Source organism: Capra hircus, chromosome 7, assembly GCF_001704415.2.
Source record: "Capra hircus breed San Clemente chromosome 7, ASM170441v1, whole genome shotgun sequence".
Lineage (NCBI taxonomy): Eukaryota > Metazoa > Chordata > Mammalia > Artiodactyla > Bovidae > Capra > Capra hircus.
The window spans coordinates 76,164,131-76,185,169 of NC_030814.1; the positions used below are offsets into that span (position 1 = coordinate 76,164,131).

Consider the following 21,039-nt stretch of genomic DNA (forward strand, 5'->3'; position numbering starts at 1 on the left):
CGACCCTGGGATTCTCCAGGCAAGAACACTGGAGTGGGTTGCCATTTCCTTCTCTACTGCATGAAAGTGAAAAGTGAAAGTGAAGTCGCTCAGTCGTATCTGACTCTTAGCGACCCCATGGACTGCAGCCTACCAGGCTCCTCCGTCCATGGGATTTTCCAGGCAAGAGTACTGGAGTGGTTTGACATCTTACGAGCTCCCATTACTTCCTGCGGCAGAACTGGTCCTTTTCAGTCAAGTCTCCCGAGCAGGGCCGCGACTGGAGGAATGTTGGACTACATTTCCCAGAGTTCCAAGGGATCTCGCGCAGGCGCTCTTGGAAAACTACGGCGTCCCTCTCCTCAGAAGCTGGCAGGTCGCTACCAGCCTGCCCTCGCCACTCCCTCAGTCTTACCTGCCTCGCAGTCTAAACTCCACTCTGCACTACTTCTGCTAGTGTGTGTGTGTGCCGCTGCAGACTAGACTTATGGCCTCGACGTTGAGGTTCAACGGGAGGGTGGTACTGGTTACCGGCGCCGGGGGAGGTGAGTACGTGAAGGCTGGAGGGCGGGTGTCCAGCTCACTGTCCTTCTGGGAAACCCCCCCACCCCCGTCCCCACTTTTTTTTTTTTCTTTTACCCTCTTTGGTCTGGGTTACGCACGCAGCTGTAGCTGCGGTCCCAGCATCTGGGCTGCGGGCCGCGGTGACTAGGCGGCTTGGGGAGCCGGCGATTGGACTCGGGGGGTGGGGGCGGGGGGGCGGGGGGAGTGGGAGGATGGACAATGACTATTCTCGGGTCGCCAAATCTCCTGAGGGTGGAGAGGTGGGGCTGGCCAGCCTTGAGTGGGGACCCAGAAACTCCTGGTGCAGCTCTCCTCACCTCCTCCCACCCCCTCCCCGCGCCCCCTGGTCCCTCAGGGCTTTGGATCTGGGGAGGACAGAGGCCGGGCTGGGCTGCGGGTTGCAAAACTAGGTGAAAATTCATTCCAGCGCTCATCTGTGCATATAAATGGCAACCCTTCCTGTCAATAGACTCTCTAGGCCTCTGTCAAGTCTTTTAAACATGGCAGAAAAGCCATCTGGTGATTGGAATCACTCCCCACCCCTTGCCCCCAGTAGTAGAGATGTCAGCCCCTTGTCTTTGAAAAGTCAGTTGCCATTTCCTCTGACTTTTAAGCTCTTGAGAGGGCCTTCTTTTTAAAAAAGGCATCTGGTAAGAGTTCTCCTTTTGCTTATCAAGCCAAGCACAGTACTGTCAAGTCCACTGGAGTCTTGGCATGGAGTTGTAAACTCTAGCGGCTGCTGGACTCAGGCAGGCCATAGAGGAGTAAAGTGAGTGTGGGGTGGGGCATTAGGAACTGGAGAGCCGAGGTCTTTCTGAAGTGGGCCCAACCTCCCTGTATTTCAGAAGCAACGTGAAGATTTGTTATGTGAAATAACTCCTATTTTTAAAGGACAAAAATTAAAACAAACTACTCATACCTACATGGATGCTTTGCAGTGAGATTTTACACTATTCCAAGTGTAAAGGTCCGTCCAGTCAAAGCTATGGTTTTTCCAGTAGTCATGTATGGATGTGAGAATTGGACTATAAAAAAAGCTGAGTGCTGAAGGATTGATGCTTTTGAACTGTGGTGTTGGAGAAGACTCTTAAGAGTCCCTTGGACTGCATGGTGATCCAGCCAGTGAATCCTAAAGGAAATCAGTCCTGAATGTTCTTTGGAGACTGATGCTGAAGCTGAAACTCTAATACTTTGGCCACCTTATGCAAACTGATTAATTGGAAAAGACCCTGATACTGGGAAAGATTGAAAGTGGGAGGAGAAGGGGATGACAGAGGATGAGATGGTTGGATGGCATCACCGACTCAATGGACATGAGTTTGAGTAAACTCCAGGAGTTGGTGAGGGACAGGGAAGCCTGTCGTGCTGCAGTTCATGGGGTCTCAAAGAGTCTGACACAACTGAGTGACTGAATTGAAGTGAACTGAAGTGTAAGAGGCCCATACACTTTGATTATACCCACTGGTAGTGTTTTGGTACAAGACTTGTCTTGGTATAAGACTTGGTATAAGGGTTGGTATAAAGCCCAACTTGACGTTATGGGGCTTTGATTACCCACTGGTAGTGTCTTATACCAAGAATGGACCTAATGCAGAATTAATTTAAATTATATATCAAAAGTCACAATGGAGTTCTGACAGTTGAAGTGAAGTCAGTCGCTCAGACATGTCCAACTCTTTGGGACCCTATGAACCAGGGCTTGCCAGGCTACTCTGTCCATGGGATTTCCCAAGCAAGAATACTGGAGTGGGTTTCCATTTCCTTCTCCGGGATATCTTCCCCACTCAGGGATTAAAGCTGGGTCTCCTGCCTTGCAGGCAGACTCTTTACGCTCTGAGCCACTAGGGTTAAATCATACATATTTTCATATTTTCATTTATGAAATGGATTCTCATGCTTCCTTTTAGAAAATGTTTTTAGTATTAATTAGTGGCCAAATATTTTATATCCATAGCTATTTTCATTCTGAAATGATCATATGTTTTTGGGGAAAACATTTTATTTACAGTTAGTTTTTGTTGAAAATAAGTAATATACTCATGTTTTAAGCCATTTTTTGACAGTGAGTGATTCACAGTATGAAATAACCATTGTATGCCAATACCCAGTATACACACACAAACACATACACACACACACAATCTGTATTTGAAACATAGTATATGCAGTGCACTTTGAACTTTTCTATTCTATTTCATTAAGTAAATGCAGATTACAACTCACTAAATTGATTTCATGAAGTATTAATGAGTTGTTCACATGGACCACAGCCTTGTCTAATTCAGTGAAACTGTGAGCCATACCATGTAGGGCCACCCAAGACGAACGGGTCATGGTGGAGAATTTTGATGAAACGTGGTCCACTGGAGAAGGCAATGGCAAACCACTTCAGTATTCTTGCCTTGAGAACCCTATGAACAGTATGAAAAGGCAAAAAGATATGACACTGAAAGATGAATTCCCCAGGTTGGTAGGTGTCCAGTATGTTACTGGAGAAGAGTGGAGAAATCACCGACTCGGTGGACATGAGTCTGAGCAAGCTCCTGGAGTTGGTGATGGACAGGGAAGCCTGGTGTGCTGAGTCCATGGGTCGCAGAGTCAGACACAACTGAGAGACCGAACTGAACTGAGTTGTTATTAGACAATGGTGGATTTAGCGCCTCTCGTTAATAAACTGATACATATTTTAAAGAACCTGGATTATGTTACAGTTATTAGCCGTTAAATTTGAATACTGATCTGGAGCAAATACATGTGGGAAAGTTGAGAGTTACATTTGGGTGTCATTAGAAAAGGAAGACTGAGATCTGATTGCAGTCCCGTAACACAGACTGTTGCCCTTGAGGCCTTGGCGTTCTCCTTTAAGGATATGTATCTGTAGAACGGTGTCACTGCTGAACATCCCAGGAGGGTGGCTGTGAATGCTTGCCAGGCCTGTGTCTGGGAATTTGTCTGACTCCAACTCACTCGTATTCTGAAATGAAAAGAAATATCTTAGCACTATTCAGGTGTTGTTGTTTAGCTTGGAATATTGAAGAGTTTATTGAGTGACTTGGAAGAAGTTTCAGAATTATCTGCTGCTGCTGCTGCTAGTTGCTTCAGTCATGTCCAACTCTGTGTGACCCCATAGACGGCAGCCCACCAGGCTCCCCCGTCCCTGGGATTCTCCAGGCAAGAACACTGGGATGGGTTGCTATTTCCTTCTCCGATGCATGAAAGTGAAAAGTGCAAGTGAAGTCGCTCAGTCGTGTCCGACTCTTAGCAACCCCATGGACTGTGGCCTACCAGGCGTCTCTGTCCATAGGATTTTCCAGGCAAGGGTACTAGAGTGGGATGCCATTGCCTTCTCTGTCAGAATTGTCTAGCCAGTAAACAATTTTGCCACGATGGGTGGTGTAATAAGAAGTTGTATTTGTTAGCAGATGGTAGTAGCGGTTGCTGGGGATGGAAATGTGAGAGTGGTGGAACTGGGCAGTGGGAGAGGGAGTCTGGCCATTGTGAATTTGAGATGGTTATAAAATAGCAAACTGTAGGCCTGGAGATAGTAAGAAGTGTGTGAGTAGTTGGAAATTCTGAAGTCAGGAGGGACTTTGAAGTTGTTTGACTTCCTTTGGGTAAACCTAGAAAGTGAAATAGTCCAGGAAGCTAGTCTCAGAGACTGTTAACTTGAAGGACAGGGCAGTCAAACCCATTGGGAAGAGCACTGAGCAAGCACTGTGCAAAAAGATCAACTGATTTTTGACAGTGTGGAAGAAGTTAAGGTCAGAAGAGATGGGGAAGAGAGGATGGTTGACAGTGAATTTAGGTGCAGGAGAAAGTTAAGACAGGCTTTGAAAGAGGATTAAGAGAAAAATAGAGGCTCTTGAATTTAATTTTTTTGTGCATTTTGACTCTACAGTTGTGCTGGCCATTGCGGGAAATGCAAAAGAATGACATAAATCTCATCCTTTAAGAACCTTCTAGTTTATTTGTGGAGACAGACTAACACATAAAGTATCTAAATGATGTTTATATAAGCATAGACACACAGACATGGGAGGACACAGTGAATCTGTGAATGGACTAGCGGTGGTGTTAGAAACAAGAGAGAGAATTTCACTTTTAACTTGATGTACAGATTTGTGTACAGTTTGCTTGGGCCATTATGATAAAAGTAGATTATTCACATACCTTTTCAGAGAACTGTATAGCTTGGTTTTGAGATAATACTCTGATTAACTGAGATCAATCGCTACTAGAGATGTGTCCCGTTCCTTTCATCTGATGATTTTCTACTTTGTTACCATTTTTTGCATTCTGGTCATGAGTATTGATTTCGTTGAAAACCTCATGTTTAAATCTAGTGCTTCAACCTTGATCTGATAAAATATGAAGCGGCTTGATTTACTGTATTGGCTGGGTTCTTGCTCATCCATTTAGAGTAGATTAAATTTTAAAGTAAATTATTTGCTGATCTTTTAGTTTTGGAAAAAATTTATAATTTGGGTTCTTTATAGAAGAGCTTGATAATTTAGCTGTCTCCTCTTGTTATCTATTTACTTATTTATGAATTAATTTAAATTCAGCTCAGTTCAGTTGCTCAGTCGTGTCTGACTCTTTGCAACCCCATGAACTGCAGCACGCCAAGCCTCCCTGTCCATCACCAACTCCCGGAGTTTATCCAAACTCATGTTCACTGAGTCAGTGATGCCATCCACCCATCTCATGCTCTGTTGTCCCCTTCTCCTCCTGCTCTCAATCTTTCCCAGCATCAGGATCTTTTCAAATGAGTCAGTTCTTTACATCAGGTGGCCAAAATACTGGAGTTTCAGCTTCAATATCAGTCCTTCCAATGAACACCCAGGACTGATCTCCTTTAGGATGGACTGGTTGAATCTCCATGCAGTTCAAGGGACTCTCAAGAGTCTTCTCTAAACCACAGTTTAAAAGCATCAATTCTTTAGCGCTTAGCTTTCTTTATAGTGCAACTCTCACATCCATACATGACTACTGGAAAAACCATAGCCTTGACTAAGCGGGCTTTTGTTGACAAAAGTAATGTCTCTGCTTTTTAATATGCTGTCTGGATCGGTCATAACTTTCCTTCCAAGGAGTAAGCGTCTTTTAATTTCATGGCTGCAGTCACCATCTGCAGTGATTTTAGAGCCCCCCAAAATAAACTCTGACACTGTTTCCCATCTATTTGCCTTGAAGTGATGGTACTGGATGCCATGATCTTCGTTTTCTGAATGTTGAGGTTTAAGCTAGCTTTTCTACTCTCCTCTTTCAATTTCATCAAGAGGCTCTTTAGTTCTTCACTTTCTGCCATAAGGGTGGTGTCATCTGCATATCTGAGGTTATTGATTATTTCTCACAGCAATCTTGATTCCAGCTTGTGCTTCTTCCAGCCCAGTGATTCTCATGATGTACTCTGCAAATAAGTTAAATAAGCAGGGTGACAATATACAGCCTTGACGTATTCTTTTTCTTATTTGGAACCAGTCTGTTGCTCCATGTCCAGTTCTAACTGTTGCTTCCTGACTTGCATACAAATTTTTCAAGAGGCAGGTCAGGTGGTCTGGTATTCCCATCTCTTTCAGAATTTTCCACAGTTTATTGTTATCCACACAGTCAAAGGCTTTGACATGGTCAATAAAGCAGAAATAGATGTTTTTCTGGAACTGTTTTGTTTTTCCATGATCCAGCGGATGTTGGCAATTTGATCTCTGGTTCCTCTGCCTTTTCTAAAACCAGCTTGAACATCTGGAAATTCATGGTTCACATATTGCTGAAGCCTGGCTTGGAAAATTTTGAGCATTACTTTACTAGTCTGTGAGATGAGTGCAGTTGTGCCATAGTTTGAGCATTCTTTGGCATTGCCTTTCTTTGGGATTGGAAAGAACTGACCTTTTCCAGTCCTGTGGCCACTGTTGAATTTTCCAAATTTGTTGGCATATTGAGTGCAGTACTTTCACAGCATCATCCTTCAGGATTTGAAATAGCTCACCTGGAATTCCATCACTCTACTAGCTTTGTAGTGATGCTTCCTAAGGCCCACTTGACTTCACATTCCAGGATATCTGGCTCTAGATGAGTGATCACACCATCATGATTATCTGGGTCATGAAGACCTTTTTTGTACAGTTCTTCTGTGTATTCTTGCCACATCTTAATATCTTCTGCTTCTGTTAGGTCCATACCATTTCTGTCCTTTATCGAGCCCATCTTTGCATGAAATGTTCCCTTGGTATCTCTAATTTTCTTGAAAAGACCTCTAGTCTTTCCCATTCTGTTGTTTTCCTCTATTTCTTAGCATTGATCACTGAAGAAGGCTTTCTTACCTCTTGTTGCTATTCTTTGGAACTCTGCATTCAGATGCTTATATCTTTCCTTTTCTCCTTTGCTTTTTGCCTCTCTTCTTTTCACAGCTATTTGTAAGGCCTCCCCAGACAGCCATTTTGCCCTTTTGCATTTCTTTTCCATGGGGATGGTCTTGATCCATGTTTCCTGTACAATGTCCTGAACCTTTGTCCATAGTTCATCAGGCACTCTGTCTATCAGATCTAGGCCCTTAAATCTATTTCTCACTTCCACTGTATAATCATAAAGGATTTGATTTAGGTCATACCTGAATGTTCTAGTGGTTTTCCCCACTTTTCTTTAATATAAGGCTGAATTTGGCAATGAGGAATTCATGATCTTAACTGCAGTCAGTTCCCGGTCTTGTTTTTGCTGACTGTATAGAGCTTCTTCATCTTTGGCTGCAAAGAATATAATCAATCTGATTTCAGTGTTGACCATCTGGTGATGTCCATGTGTAGAGTCTTCTCTGGTGTTGTTGGAAGAGGGTGTTTGCTATGATAAGTGTGTTCTCTTGGCAAAACTCTATTAGACTTTGCCCTGCTTCATTCTGTACTCCAAGGCCAAATTTGCCTGTTACTCCAGGTGTTTCTTGACTTCCTACTTTTGCATTCCAGTCCCCTATAATGAAAAGGACATCTTTTTTGGGTGTTAGTTCTAAAAAATCTTATAGGTCTTCACAGAACTGTTCAACTTCAGCTTCTTCAGTGTTACTGGTTGGGGCATAGACTTGGATTGCTGTGATATTGAATAGTTTGTCTTGGAAACAAACAGAGATCATTCTTCGTTTTTGAGATTGCATCCAAGTACTGCGTTTTGGACTCTTTTGTTGACCATAATGGCTACTGCATTTCTTCTAACAGATTCCTGCCCACAGTAGTAGATATAATGGTCATCTGAGTTAAATTCACCCATTCCAGTCCATTTTAGTTCGCTGATTCCTAGAATGTCGACGTTCACTTTTGCCATCTCCTGTTTGACCACTTCCAATTTGCCTTGATTCATGGACCTAACATTCCAGGTTCCTATGCAATATTGCTCTTTACAGCATTGGACCTTGCTTCTGTCACCAGTCACATCCACAACTGGGTGTTGCTTTTGCTTTGGCTCCATCTCTTCATCCTTTCTGGAGTTATTTCTCCACTGATCTCCAGTAGCATATTGGGCACCTACCGACCTGGAGAGTTCATCTTTCAGTGTCCTGTCTTTTTGCCTTTTCATACTGTTCATGGGGTTCTCAAGGCAAGATAAACTACCAGTAAGTTTATCAGTTCAGTTTTTAAAAATGTGTACATGTTTAAATGATTTAAAAAATACATAAGTAAGCTTTCCACTCCTTGTTGCTAATCACACAATTCTGGTTCTCAGAGGTGAACCACTAATTCCCAGTTTCTTATAGTCTTCCAAAGATATTCTCTGCCTATAAAGGTTACATAGGTATGTATCCATTTTTGGATGTATAAATTTATACCCCATAGCTTTGAATCTGAATTAAGTATTTTGTGTGTGTATGTGGTGATTATATAGTCAAGGATCAAAGCAAAATGTAGAAACTGTTAGATTTTTGAAACAGGAAAGGACTCAGTAGAAGCAGTTGGCTTTTGTAAAACTGCTCCATTAGTGGAGCCACTATCTCTGAGGCTGCCCTTGGAATTGCCACCACCCAAATAGTCACTGGTCTAGGAACCTAGAGAATGGAAGTTGCCATCCAGAGGTTAGGGAGCTTGATCTAGAAGCTGCCAGTATATCCAGTTAATACCTAGGAAGCTTCAAGAAATTGGCTTCCTAACCAGCAGCACTGGCCAACTGTCACAGTACAGTGACTTCTGCCTAATTTCCTCCTTCCAAATTTCATTTCACATGTGTTTTCGTGCACATGCATTTAATGGTGGAACACAGATTGCATCTAGCATCCTAGAAGCTAGGTAGAATGTAGGAAATGGTAGGTAGAATGTAGGAAATGGTAGGTAAAATGAGTATAAAGTATAGTTTTAAGTTTTCTCACTCCTAAAATTAGAAATAGGTACAGTAGAGGCTGATAGTACCAGTGAAGCCTACTCTTGTAATTAATTGCACATCAGTTACTTTTATAGGGTTTGGATTGAGTAGACCAAAAAAATTATTCTAACATTTGCTCAACTTTATGATTTTTTTTTCTTTTTCTTCAATAGGATTGGGCCGAGCCTATGCCCTGGCTTTTGCAGAAAGAGGTGCATCAGTTGTTGGTAAGTTGATAGATTTTTCTTTTCATTAATACCTAGGAACTAAAATACAGTCTTCACAAGACAGACACCTTTGTATTTACATCAAATAATTTGTCAAGGTCAAAGTTTATCACCAATTTTTTTTCTTCTGCCAGCAAAATCTTTTCCCCATTGAGGCTGATTTTGTAACTTACTTTTTATTTATTTTTTTGTAACTTACTTTTTAAAGTAAACTAAAATTTGCAACTCAGTAGAATTGAGAAAGATAAGCAGGCGTTCACTATTAAATTCTTGAATTTGGTATATTGTGGGCTGTAATTTTTTCTTGCAGCAGACTGGTAGAAGATGAATCCCTATAAGTGTAAATATATTGGTAAGGAAAGAAATAGTGCATTTTCATAACTGGAAGTTTGAAATCAGGAAATCCAAAATATGTTTTTTTTTGTTTGTTTTTTAATTTCTTTCATCAAAATTTTTCAAATGGGAGCTTTTATAACAGTTTAAAAAATTTTAATTGAAGGGGTATTTACATGAGTTTTACTGTGGGGATTCAGCTGGAGGATGGGGTATTTGAGAACACACTAAATGTGGGGGGTTTTAGTAATCTCAGTGGTTTGCCTGGTGTGCTTGGCAGTTGGTGTGGACGTAGGAGTGGGTTTGTCTACAGCCATGTCTTTGTGGGGAGTAACTAAATGGATCTTCGCTGCCAGGTAGGTATGTAGGGCAGTTGTATGCCCCAATATTTATTAATATCTTTCCTGGGCTTTGGCCTCCCAATCACAGTTTTCCTACATCTTACTAGGGAATACAGAGAGAGAAATTTCTCCCAATTTGTTTATGGAGACGTGTAACAGACTTAACAAGCAGCCAGGTTTTCTAAACCAAGAAGACCTAAGTGGGATATTGAATATACTTTTCTCCCTCAGTGTGTATGTGTAGTTTATCTTTATGGAAGGTACACAGAGATCTTGGATGTTGTTTAAGGTCATAACCACAGTGTGTTAATCCAGTCTGCTTCTTGTGGCAAGAAGAACACAATGTCAACACATTTTGACATTGTGATATTTTGTCAGGGGTGTATCGTTCAGACCTTTTTTTTTTTTTTTTTTGCCAGATTGTCCCAAGAATGTGTCATGTCAGGGCCTGTTTTTCTTTACTTTCTTTAGAAAGATATTGCTATTAATTTATTAATATTTTTACTCATAACTTTTTATTTACATCTTTGCACTCAGTTCCATAAATGCTAGGGTCTCTTTTTATCTTTTGTATCTCCTAAAGGACCTAGAATATTGCCTTTTATAAAGAAAGGACTTTATTCATTGGTTCTTTTACTGTTGTAGCCGTTTTTGGGGGATGGGGTGGGGTGAGGAGTGGTTGGTGTGACTTTGAGATTGGTTGAGTAAATTTCCACTTTTTTGTTTGTGGCTGAGTTATAATCTTAGTTTATAAATTTGTTTTGTAAAACCTTTTGCAGCAATGTGTGTGTGTGTGTGTGTGTGGATCAGAATTCCTATATTTATTACTTTTGAATTTGTTGAACTCAGGTTGGACTTTTTCAGTTCTAAGGAAATGATAAACAGGGATGGTGTGTCTCTTGTCATTGACCCAGGGATGGTATTGCAGCAGGTGCTTGTTAAAGTCCAAAAAGGTAGAAAGTTCGTGTTTTTGGAAAATTATTTACCAAACTTGGCTGGAGAACCAGATATAGTTTAGTTTGTGTGAAAGTGCAGAACTTTTCTACCACTTGTTGGCCTGTGAGCTGGCTGTGGATTCTCTAGGCTACCAATGGTTTTCGTTCTTCTAAGCACCACTACCCTGTGCTTTAACTTTTTAAAACATAGATGCCCTGCTTCCAGATTGTTTTATGTGCACTGCCATTTCTCCTGAGTTAATTTTGTTCTGCTCAGCACAAAATTCCTCTGTGTACCTTACCCGAGGAAGCAAAAAAAAGGAAACAGGAGTAAGCACATTTAGGATTTATGACAGAGTAGCTTGTTTGTGGTAAGATTACTGATCAGTTAATCTTATGACTAGCTCAGAGGCCAGTAAAAAGTAAAACCATAGGACATGGAGTAGCTTATTTCTCATGTGAGAGAGCTTTTGCTTGGTTATGCTGAGTTAACAAACAAATCTCATTGATTTATCATAATAAAGCATAGTTTCACACTTACCTGATGGTTCACCTCTGGTCAGTTGTCTCTCTGCTCTGTGTGTCTTACTAATTTCAGGATCTCAGCTGAAGAAGTGACTCTCATCATGGCTGTTCCCCATGGTGGTGCTTAAAGCTTCTGTTTAGAAGTGGCATGGCACTTCTACTCACATTTCACTGGCCAAAGGAAATCACCTGGCCAAGCCCAAAGTTAAGGTTAAATTCTGAATATATTTGGAAGGTAGGTATGGCAGGATTTGGTTATTTGCTGATGTGGGTTGAAAAGGAGAGAGAATAGAGTGAGACAGAAAAGACTGGAGGAGGGCCAGATTCCCAGAGAGGGGACATTCCTGTAGACTTTCAGATGAGGCTAGTAAGTAGGCAGTGGGACATAGGACTCTATAGCTGGGGGAACATTGAAGCTATATAAATCTATTTTCAGTTCCCAGGTGGTATTTAAAGCCAGGAGACTAGATCAGATGACCCAGGTGGTGAGTGCAGATAGACAGGAGATGGAGTCCCAGGAGGACTCAGTCGTTCACTTTCAATTTCTTCTTCCTTTAAAGAGACCCTTGGTGCCATCTGGTTGAGACAGATTCAGTCCCTTAAATTAAGGGGACCTCATTTAAGATACTGCTTTCTAAACTGTTACCACATTTTGGAGGCCTTCAAATTTTTAGATACATTTATGGCCATGGGAACTGAACTGATGTAGCTCAGTCAGTAAAGGAGACCCGGGTTCGATCCCTGGATTGGGAAAATCCCCTGGAGAAGGAAATGGCAGCCCACTCGAGTATCCTTGGCTGGAAATCTCATGGACAGAGAAGCCTGGTGGGCTGCAGTCCATGGGTCGCAGAGTCGGACACGACTGAGCGACTAATGCTTAATGCTAATGGCCATGGGAAATAGATGGGGAAACAGTGGAAACAGTGTCAGACTTTATATTTTGGGGCTCCAAAATCACTGCAGATGGTGACTGCAGCCATGAAATTAAAAGATGTTTATTCCTTGGAAGAAAAGTTATGACCAACCTAGATAGCATATTTAAAAGCAGAGACGTTACTTTGCCAACAAAGGTCTGTCTAGTCAAGCCTATGGTTTTTCCAGTAGTCATGTATGAGAGTTGGACTGTGAAGAAAGCTGAGTGCTGAAGAATTGATGCTTTTGAATTGTGGTGTTGGAGAGGACTCTTGAGAGTCCCTTGGACTGCAAGGAGATCCAACCAGTCCATTCTGAAGGAGGTCAGCCCTGGGATTTCTTTGGAAGTAATGATGCTAAAGCTGAAACTCCAGGGCTTTGGCCACCTCATGCAGAGTTGACTCATTGGAAAAGACTCTGATGCTGGGAGGGATTGGGGGCAGGAGAAGAAGGGGATGACAGAGAATGAGATGTCTGGATGGCATCACGGACTCGATGGACTTGAGTCTGAGTGAACTCCTGGAGTTGGTGATGGACAGGGAGTCCTAGCATGCTGCAATTCATGGGGTTGCAAAGAGTAGGACACGACTGAGCAACTGAACTGAACTGAGCTGATGGCCATTCTGGAAAAGACTCCTGATAAACTAGGGTGATGGTATCTTTCTGCCAAACGATGAAAATATAATGGCAACTCTGTGTTTTGCACTTTTTCTTTGACTGTCCGGAAGCTTAAGGGTAAACCTGACACTGTCCTCAGCTAGGTAACCACCATTAGCCCATGCTTTGAGTAGGCTTCTCTTTCTCTGATGTGACATCTTCTTAATTTTTCCATTTTTTAATAGTCCTTGCATGTGCCTTTTATATTTAGGCACTTTAAATACTTTCTGGTAGCAATCAAGACATAAACAGAATACAGGAGGAAATCCCCATTGGGCCCACTGTATCAATGAAATGATTCTTAATGCTGTTGTTTACTATCAGAAACTTTTCAGAACGGGAGGAAAGGCATCAACATAGAAAACAGAAATGCCTGGAAGGACATCTGAAAAATGGTTAATAGCAGTTACCTCTGGAATAGGACACAGGTTAGAAGGGGCTTTTTGAATTTGTAGGGTTTGAATTTCTTAAAAGCATTAAAATAAATAACCTCTCCAAAAAATAAGTACACTTGTAGTATAATATTGCCCTTGTCATCTTTTTATACATTTCTCAGATTACTCATTGTAAAGCATGTCATGTGCAAAATCAATGCATATAAAAATTATTTCGATTTTGTAGATTTGGAAGCACCATTTTACTTTGGAAATAAAAGTAGTTTATAGATACGTCACTGGTCATAGATATGACTTAGCTGGTGTCAAATCCTTGGATTGAATAAATATATGAACAGGAATATGTGTAAGCACGGTTATGGAGCACTCTTCAGATACAAAGCATTGTAACATTATTACTCTTGATAATTCAGTGGGAACTTAGAAATTGCTATATAAGCAATTTCCCAGAGAGGAGGAACTGCTTATAGTAAAGTGAAACAGTAAAGTGTGGTCAGACTTTAAGGGATCTTGAAAGTTAGGCAGTGAATGATAGGATTCTACTGCAGATTTTCAGTGGGGGAATGACTTAGTTTAAGGCTGTTATAGGGCCATTACCCAGCAACTGGCTGCTAGCAGCCTGGAGTGATTAAGATTGGAGGGAAAAGGCCACTGGGGAGGCACTTATAGTAGTCTGGGCATGAAATGATAGAACAGGAAAGACATGGCAATAATTGGTTCCTCAGAAGAACTGGAAACTCCTCAGCACACAGCTGGCTGCAGAGTGTGAACAGAGTGACTATTTGAAGAATCCTAATGAAATGGATGTCAAGCCTTGATAGCTTTGTGGAGTGTACTGTTCAGAAATGGGAGAAAAGAGAGAATACCTGGGAAATGACTTAGCCAGCAAAGTGCTGCTGAGGGGGTGGGACAGTTTGCCGAAGATGATGATAAGTTTGATTTGCATTTTTTTTTTTCCCCAACACACTAAAAGTGATATATATTGCCTCAGCTGGTTTAGCAGTCCTGATATCAGGAGACCCAAAACATGTTTCTTGCTCTAGTCTTTGAGGCCAGTAGTCACGGCTGAAGTACAGCATAAGAGAACGGGAAAACCAACTTCTGAGAGCCAAGCCCTGTACACAGATAGGATTGCTAAAGACAAATCCAGATTTCTCAATCTGGTTTATGTAACAATATGTCAAAAAACAATGTACGTAATGCTATCAAATAATATTAATGCTCTGCTGTTTCTCTTTCAACATTTCAATAAAAGAATTTATAATTTGTAACATATATGATAAAAAATTAAAATCTTTTATAAATAAGTGACATGTACATGGGGCTTCCCCGGTGGCTCAGAATTTACCTGCTATGCAGAAGACACAGGAGACCAGGGTTTGATGCCTGGGTTGGGAAGATCCCCTGCAGGAGGGCATGGCAACCCACTCCAGTATTCTTGCCTGGAGACTCCCATGGACAGAGGAGCCTGGTGGGCTGCAGTCCATTGGGTTCAGTAGAGTCGGACGTGACTGAAGTGACGAGCATGCATGCATGCAACAGGTACACATCTGCACGAAAAATAGGCACCTCAAATGAAATGCTGTTTAAGCAGACAAAACGGTAAACAGAAATATAAATGACAAGCCTATGAAAATAGTGTGACTTTACTAGTGCTAAAATAGTGGGCTACAATTTATAATCATTTAATTGTTATACGGAAGAGAATGATAATGTCTGGTGTTGGGAGGATATGGGAAAACAGCCATTCTCACAAACCTGGTTCTGTTTTCAGGCTTTGTTAGCTGATAACTCAGTACTTTGTGTTTAGGTATCCATTTTCCTATTTATAGGGTACTTTTATAGGCTCCAAGTGTGTTTATAATTTTCTGGATCCTTATGTCCCTACTCTAGTTGTTAGTGTATAGTAAGTAGGTGTTTAATAAAAACTCAGAGTGGATTTTTAATTAAAAAAAACTTACATAGTCTTTAATAGACTATCCAAGTCATTGATTTATTTAAAATGATGGAAATAGGCAAAAGATTTTACATCTTAAAAAAACAAAACAAAAAACTCTTCAGAGCTATAAGCTGGATTTTATATGGAGGATTTACAAATATACCACTTTGGGGGGTATTTTGATGGTTTTAGCTGAAAAGACTAACTATCATAATCTTACCAATAGGTAGTAAAAATACTGTGTATTTTGAAGCTGTTTGAGTGTGGCTGATTTATTGTTTCTTCTGTATTCTCTCCAAGCAAACATGACTTATTTTTTAAAGTGGAAATAATTAGGATAAAAGAAACTTGTTCACAGCTTTAGAGGAGGAGAGTGGTATTGTGGTGGGTCCAGGTTCTTGTATGAATTTTGCTATTTCATACAGCCTTGGAGCCTGAACAAGTTACCTAACTTTTCCTAAACTCTTTCTTCTTCTGTAAAAATAGGAGCAACTGTTCCTGCCAAATTCCTAGAAAACTGTATGGAGCTCAAATGCAGCAATGTACAAAGTTGTGTCTGTGGTGGTAGGGATATTTTAAATTTTTGTTATAATTGGAATATTCAGTCAGTTCAGTTCAGTCGCTCAGTTGTGTCCAACTCTTTGCGACCCCATGAATTGCAGCACGCCAGGCCTCCTTGTCCATCACCAACTCCCAGAGTTTACTCAAACTCATGTCTATTGAGTCAGTGATGTCATCCACCATCTCATCCTCTGTCGTCCCCTTCTCCTCCAGATGTATCTTTAACAGTAAGTGGTAGGGATATTTTCAAATATTGTTATAATTGGAATATTCAGTTCAGTTCAGTTCAGTATCTCAGTCGTGTCTGACTCTTTGCGACCCCATGAATCGCAGCACGCCAGGCCTCCCTGTCCATCACCGACTCCCAGAGTTTACTCAAACTCAAGTCCATTGAGTCAGTGATGCTATCCAGCCATCTCATCCTCTGTCATCCCCTTCTCCTCCTATCCCAATCCCTTCCAGCATCAGAGTCTTTTCCAATGAGTCAACTCTTTGCATGAGGTGGCCAAAGGATTGGAGTTTCAGCTTTAGCATCAGTCCTTCCAATGAACACCCAGGACTGATCTCCTTTAGGATGAACTGGTTGGATCTCCATGCAGTTCAAGGGACTCTCAAGAGTCTTCTCCAACACCACAGTTCAAAAGCAGCAATTCTTCGGCGCTCAGCTTTCTTCACAGTCCAACTCTCACATCCATACATGACCACTGGAAAAACCATAGGCTTGACTAGACGGACCTTTGTTGGCAAGGTAATGTCTCTGCTTTTTAATATGCTATCTAGGTTGGCCATAACTTTTCTTCCAAGGAGTAAGCGTCTTTTAATTTCATGGCTGCAGTCACCATCTGCAGGGATTTTGGAGCACATAAAAATAAAGTCTGACACTGTTTCCACTGTTTCCCCACCTATTTCCCATGAAGTGATGGGACCAGATGCCATGATCTTAGTTTTCTGATTGTTGAGCTTTAAGCCAACTTTTTCACTGGAATATTAGTCATATATATATAAGTGATGACAGGGTCACATAGTATAAGTACATTTCTCTTTGTTTACAAACAATCTTTTAATGTTGCTGCTGACTAAGCCCTTCAGTGTGTAATCAGTGCTTTCCTAGTTAAGGCTGTAATCCCTGTGAATTAGCTTTGGTAGGGTAACTGAGTAGGGTCAGTGTTAAATTTGTCCTCTCTGAAGTGCATACTTGTCTTCATAAATCTATTTTGATACTGTTTCACTGCATTGATCATTGATCTCAGTAATTATTTATTCAGGCTTTAATGTTTACCTTTGATTGCACTTGGAATAGTTTGCACTTGGGGATAGTGTTTCATTTCACAATTGAACATTTCTTTCTTTACTTCAATATTGTTTTCGTCAATTTGCTTTTGAACTTTTCCTTGCTTGGGTAAAAAGGGTCTTAGAAGACTTTTAGTTATATATTTCAAAATCTTGATTTTTTTAAATTGTTTATTTCCTGTTATTTAAGTAACTGTACTCAAATAATGAATAGTTAATAGGAATTTAGTCTTGAGAATCTTAAAATTTTAATAAAATTCTCTGAGGGATAATGTAAGCCTTTCCCCCATTATTTTTTGTCTTTGTAGCTTTTTAAATTTGCAATAAGACTGATAAGACTATATGGTTAGAAAAAATATACCTCAGTCCACATTTTGAAAAACTAATTTCCTTTAAGCACAAAAACACATTTGAATAGTTTTTCTCTGAGTCATCCCTTTATCTCCTTTTACTGCACTACTCCAGTTGCAACCCTCACCCAATTCCCCCCCTAAGAGAGTTATACTTCAAAAGAAGTAAAGATTTTGTGCACTTTTTTCCAGGTATGATAATCATCAATTTGATCATATTACGAGAGTTTAAATTTTAGCCTATATCTCTATGCCATTATTAATTAGTAATTTTTAAATTATTATATTCCTCATGGTTTATGCAATAACCCTACAAAAATGATCACTTTGCAATGCAAGTTAATTCTTTGTCCCCAGTATTTGTCTTAAGATGTTTGGCATTGACCTATTGTGGCTCAGATGGTACGGAATCTGCCTGCAGTGCAGGAGACCCAGGTTCTATCCCTGGGTCAGGAAGAAGCCCTGGAGAAGGGAATGGGAACCCACTCCAGTATTCTTGGCTGGAGAATTCCATGGACAGAGGAGCCTGGTGGGCTACAGTCCATGGAGTCGCAAAGAGTTGGACGTGACTGAGTGACTGACACATTATTCGTCTTTTCATTTGTTTTTGCATGTTATTTTGTAAATTCAACTTTGAATGATTGTGTAAATTACTTTTGTTATCATATTATTTAGTTATGTTGCCTTTATATACTTATGATACAATTAATGCATTAGTATAGTTACCACATACTTAACTTTCAGTACATTATAAACTCTTTGAGGATAGGCACCATTCTTATACATCTGTAGATTTCCTTGCAAATAGTAAATGTTCAGTTAATGTTTGTGTCTGTATATACAGGAATATGTAAAAATGTAATGAAAGTCACTCAATTGTATCCAACTCTTCGTGACTCCATGGACTGTAGCTGGCTAGGTTCCTCTGTCCAAGAAATTTTCCAGGCAAGAATACTGGAGTGGGTAGCCCTTCCCTTCTCCAGGGGATCTTTCCAACCCAGGGATCAAAACTATTCTCCTGCATTGTAGGCAGATTCTGTACCTTCTGAGCTACTAGGGAAACATATAAATTACATATATGGTATAAATTAGTGACTGAACACATGTTAGTTGTGTGTGTAGTTTTTGACCTTTTTCAATCAATAGTTTTATTTCTTTTTTGGTAGACCGTGACACATTGTGTTTTATAAAAATTCACCAGTGTGAATTTAATATGCTTGTTCTTTATCACCATTGCTGTAAATGGCTTTCTTGACATGGAGAATATATGTCACATTATGTATTTAACCTTTCTTTTCTTTTTTTCAGTCGTGATAAGAACTCTTAATATGAGATCTACCCTTTTAAGAAAATTTTAAGTGTACAATAGAGTATTATTAACTACAGGCATTATGTTGTACAGCAGATAAGATCTTTAGAACATTTTCATTTTGCATTATCGAAATTTTATGCCCGCTGATTAGCAACTCCCCATTTTCTCCTCCTGCTAATCTCTGCAACCACTATTCTACTGTCTGATTCTGTGAGTTTGACCATTTTAGATACAATCATGCAGTATTGGCCTTCTGTGACTGGGTTGCCTTGTTATCTTCAAAGTTTATCCATGTTGTTACATACTGAAAAATTTCCTTCTCTTTTTTTAGAGGCTAAATAATAGTACATTGTATGTATGTGCCACTTCTTCTTTATCCATTTTGTCTGTCAATTGATATTTAGATTGCTTGCACATCTTGGCTATTGTGAATAATGCTGCGTTGAACACTGGAGTTCTGTTATCTCTTCAGTTCCTGATTTCAATTCTTTTGAATAAATACCTGGAAGTGGGATTGCTGGATCATATGGCAGTTCTATTTTTAGTTTTTTTTTTTAAAGGATGTCCATACTGTTTTCCTCTGTGTTTACTCTTAAAAGCGATCTTTTTTTCTTTTCCTAAAAATAGGTTGAATCAGTCTTTTGCTTTCCAAAAGAGAAGCATTGAACAGTTAAAGATTTCATGGCGTGAACCTGTGTTTAAATATTTTCACTGCCTCATATCTATATTTAAAAACAAAGAGACATGTTTTGAAAGTACATATATCATGGTGTCTTCAGTAGGATGAAAATACAGTAGGAGGGAATTAGGAAGATGACTGAAAACATTTGCTAATAATATAATTTCATTCCACCTCGTATTATTTAATGTCTAGAACTGAATTCTTATTTGTTTATTTTTGCATTGCAGTGAATGACCTAGGAGGGGACTTCACAGGAGTTGGCAAAGGCTCCCTAGCTGCTGATAAGGTTGTTGAAGAAATAAGAAGGAAAGGTGGAAAAGCAGTGGCTAACTATGGTACGGTATTTAAGAGAATTATACTGTTTCTTTTATTTTTCCTCAACTGATGCTATTTCTCATGTTAACAAATCACTGAGCAAATATCTCAGCATTCCAGTGTAATTATGAAATTAGATTTTATCTAAGTTCTGCCAAAGATGTTTAGCAACAGATTTTATATGTGAAATTTTTTTGATGTAGATTATTTCATAAGTCTAAATTTTATTCAGTTGTTTACTTAGTGTTTTTAGTAGTGAGCATGTGATATAACCAGTACATTATTGTAAATGTGGATATGAATATGCTCTGTGACTGCAGTGGGTCTTAGTTGCAGCTTGTGGGATCTCGTTTCCTGACTAGGGATTGAACCTGGGCCTTCTGCATTGGGAGCTCAGAGTCTTAGCCACTGGAAGTCCTTACTCTTGTTCTTAAAAGCTAAAATATCTCTTATATTTCTGTAGAATTACATTAAATTCTTAAAGAAATTTCTTTTATATTTCTTAAAGTAATATAGTGTAAGAAGTGAAATGCCCCAATTCTGTACCCAGCTTTCATATTCCATTCTGCATAGGAAATCATTGCTATATGTAACTTTCTTATCTTTATAAAAACTTAAGAGTCAAAAGTAGGCATTAAGAATAAATAAAAAATCATGAAAAACAGCAAATACAGCTTTTATGTTTGATACATTGATTCTAATAGTATTTATTTTGTTTTGTTTTAAATTAATTAATTTATTTTAATTGCAGGCTAATTTCTTTAAAATATTGTAGTGGTTTTTGCCATACATTGACATGAATCAACCATGGGTGTACATGTGTTCCCCATCCTGAACCCCTCTCCCACCTCACTCCCCTTCCCATCCCTCAGGGTCATCCCAGTGCACCATGCATCGAACCTGAACTGGCAATCTGTTTCACATATGATAATATACATGTTTCAATGCTATTCTCTCAAATCCTCCCACTCTCGCCTTTTCCCACAGAGTCCAAAAGACTTTATTATACATCTGTGTCTCTTTTGCTGGCTCGCATATAGGGTCATTGTTACCATCTTTCTAAATTCCATATATATGTGTTAGTATACTGTATTGGTGTTTTTCTTTCTGACTTAGTTCACTCTGTATAATAGGCTCCAGTTCCATCCACCTCACTAGAACTGATTCAAATGCATTCTTTTTAATAGTTGAGTAATACTCCATTGTGTATATGTACAATATACATTGTATATACATTTCTTATCCATTCATCTGCTGATGGACATCTAGGTTGCTTCCATGTCCTCGCTATTGTAAACAGTGCTGCGATGAACATTGGGGTACACGTGTCTCTTTCAGTTCTGGTCTCCTCGGTGTGAATGCCCATCAGTGGGATTGCTGGGTCA

General features: G+C 39.9%; 1 protein-coding gene across 1 annotated transcript in view; it reads left to right on the forward strand.

The window, feature by feature from the left end:
* Window positions 321-21,039, forward strand: part of HSD17B4 (hydroxysteroid 17-beta dehydrogenase 4) — a 99,605-nt gene continuing 78,886 nt past the window's right edge. The window contains exons 1-3 of the mRNA XM_005682720.3: window positions 321-524; window positions 9,054-9,107; window positions 19,567-19,674. Coding sequence (XP_005682777.2) covers window positions 467-524; window positions 9,054-9,107; window positions 19,567-19,674 — 220 coding nt within the window. The 5' untranslated portion in view covers window positions 321-466. The remainder of the gene's footprint in view (window positions 525-9,053; window positions 9,108-19,566; window positions 19,675-21,039) is intronic.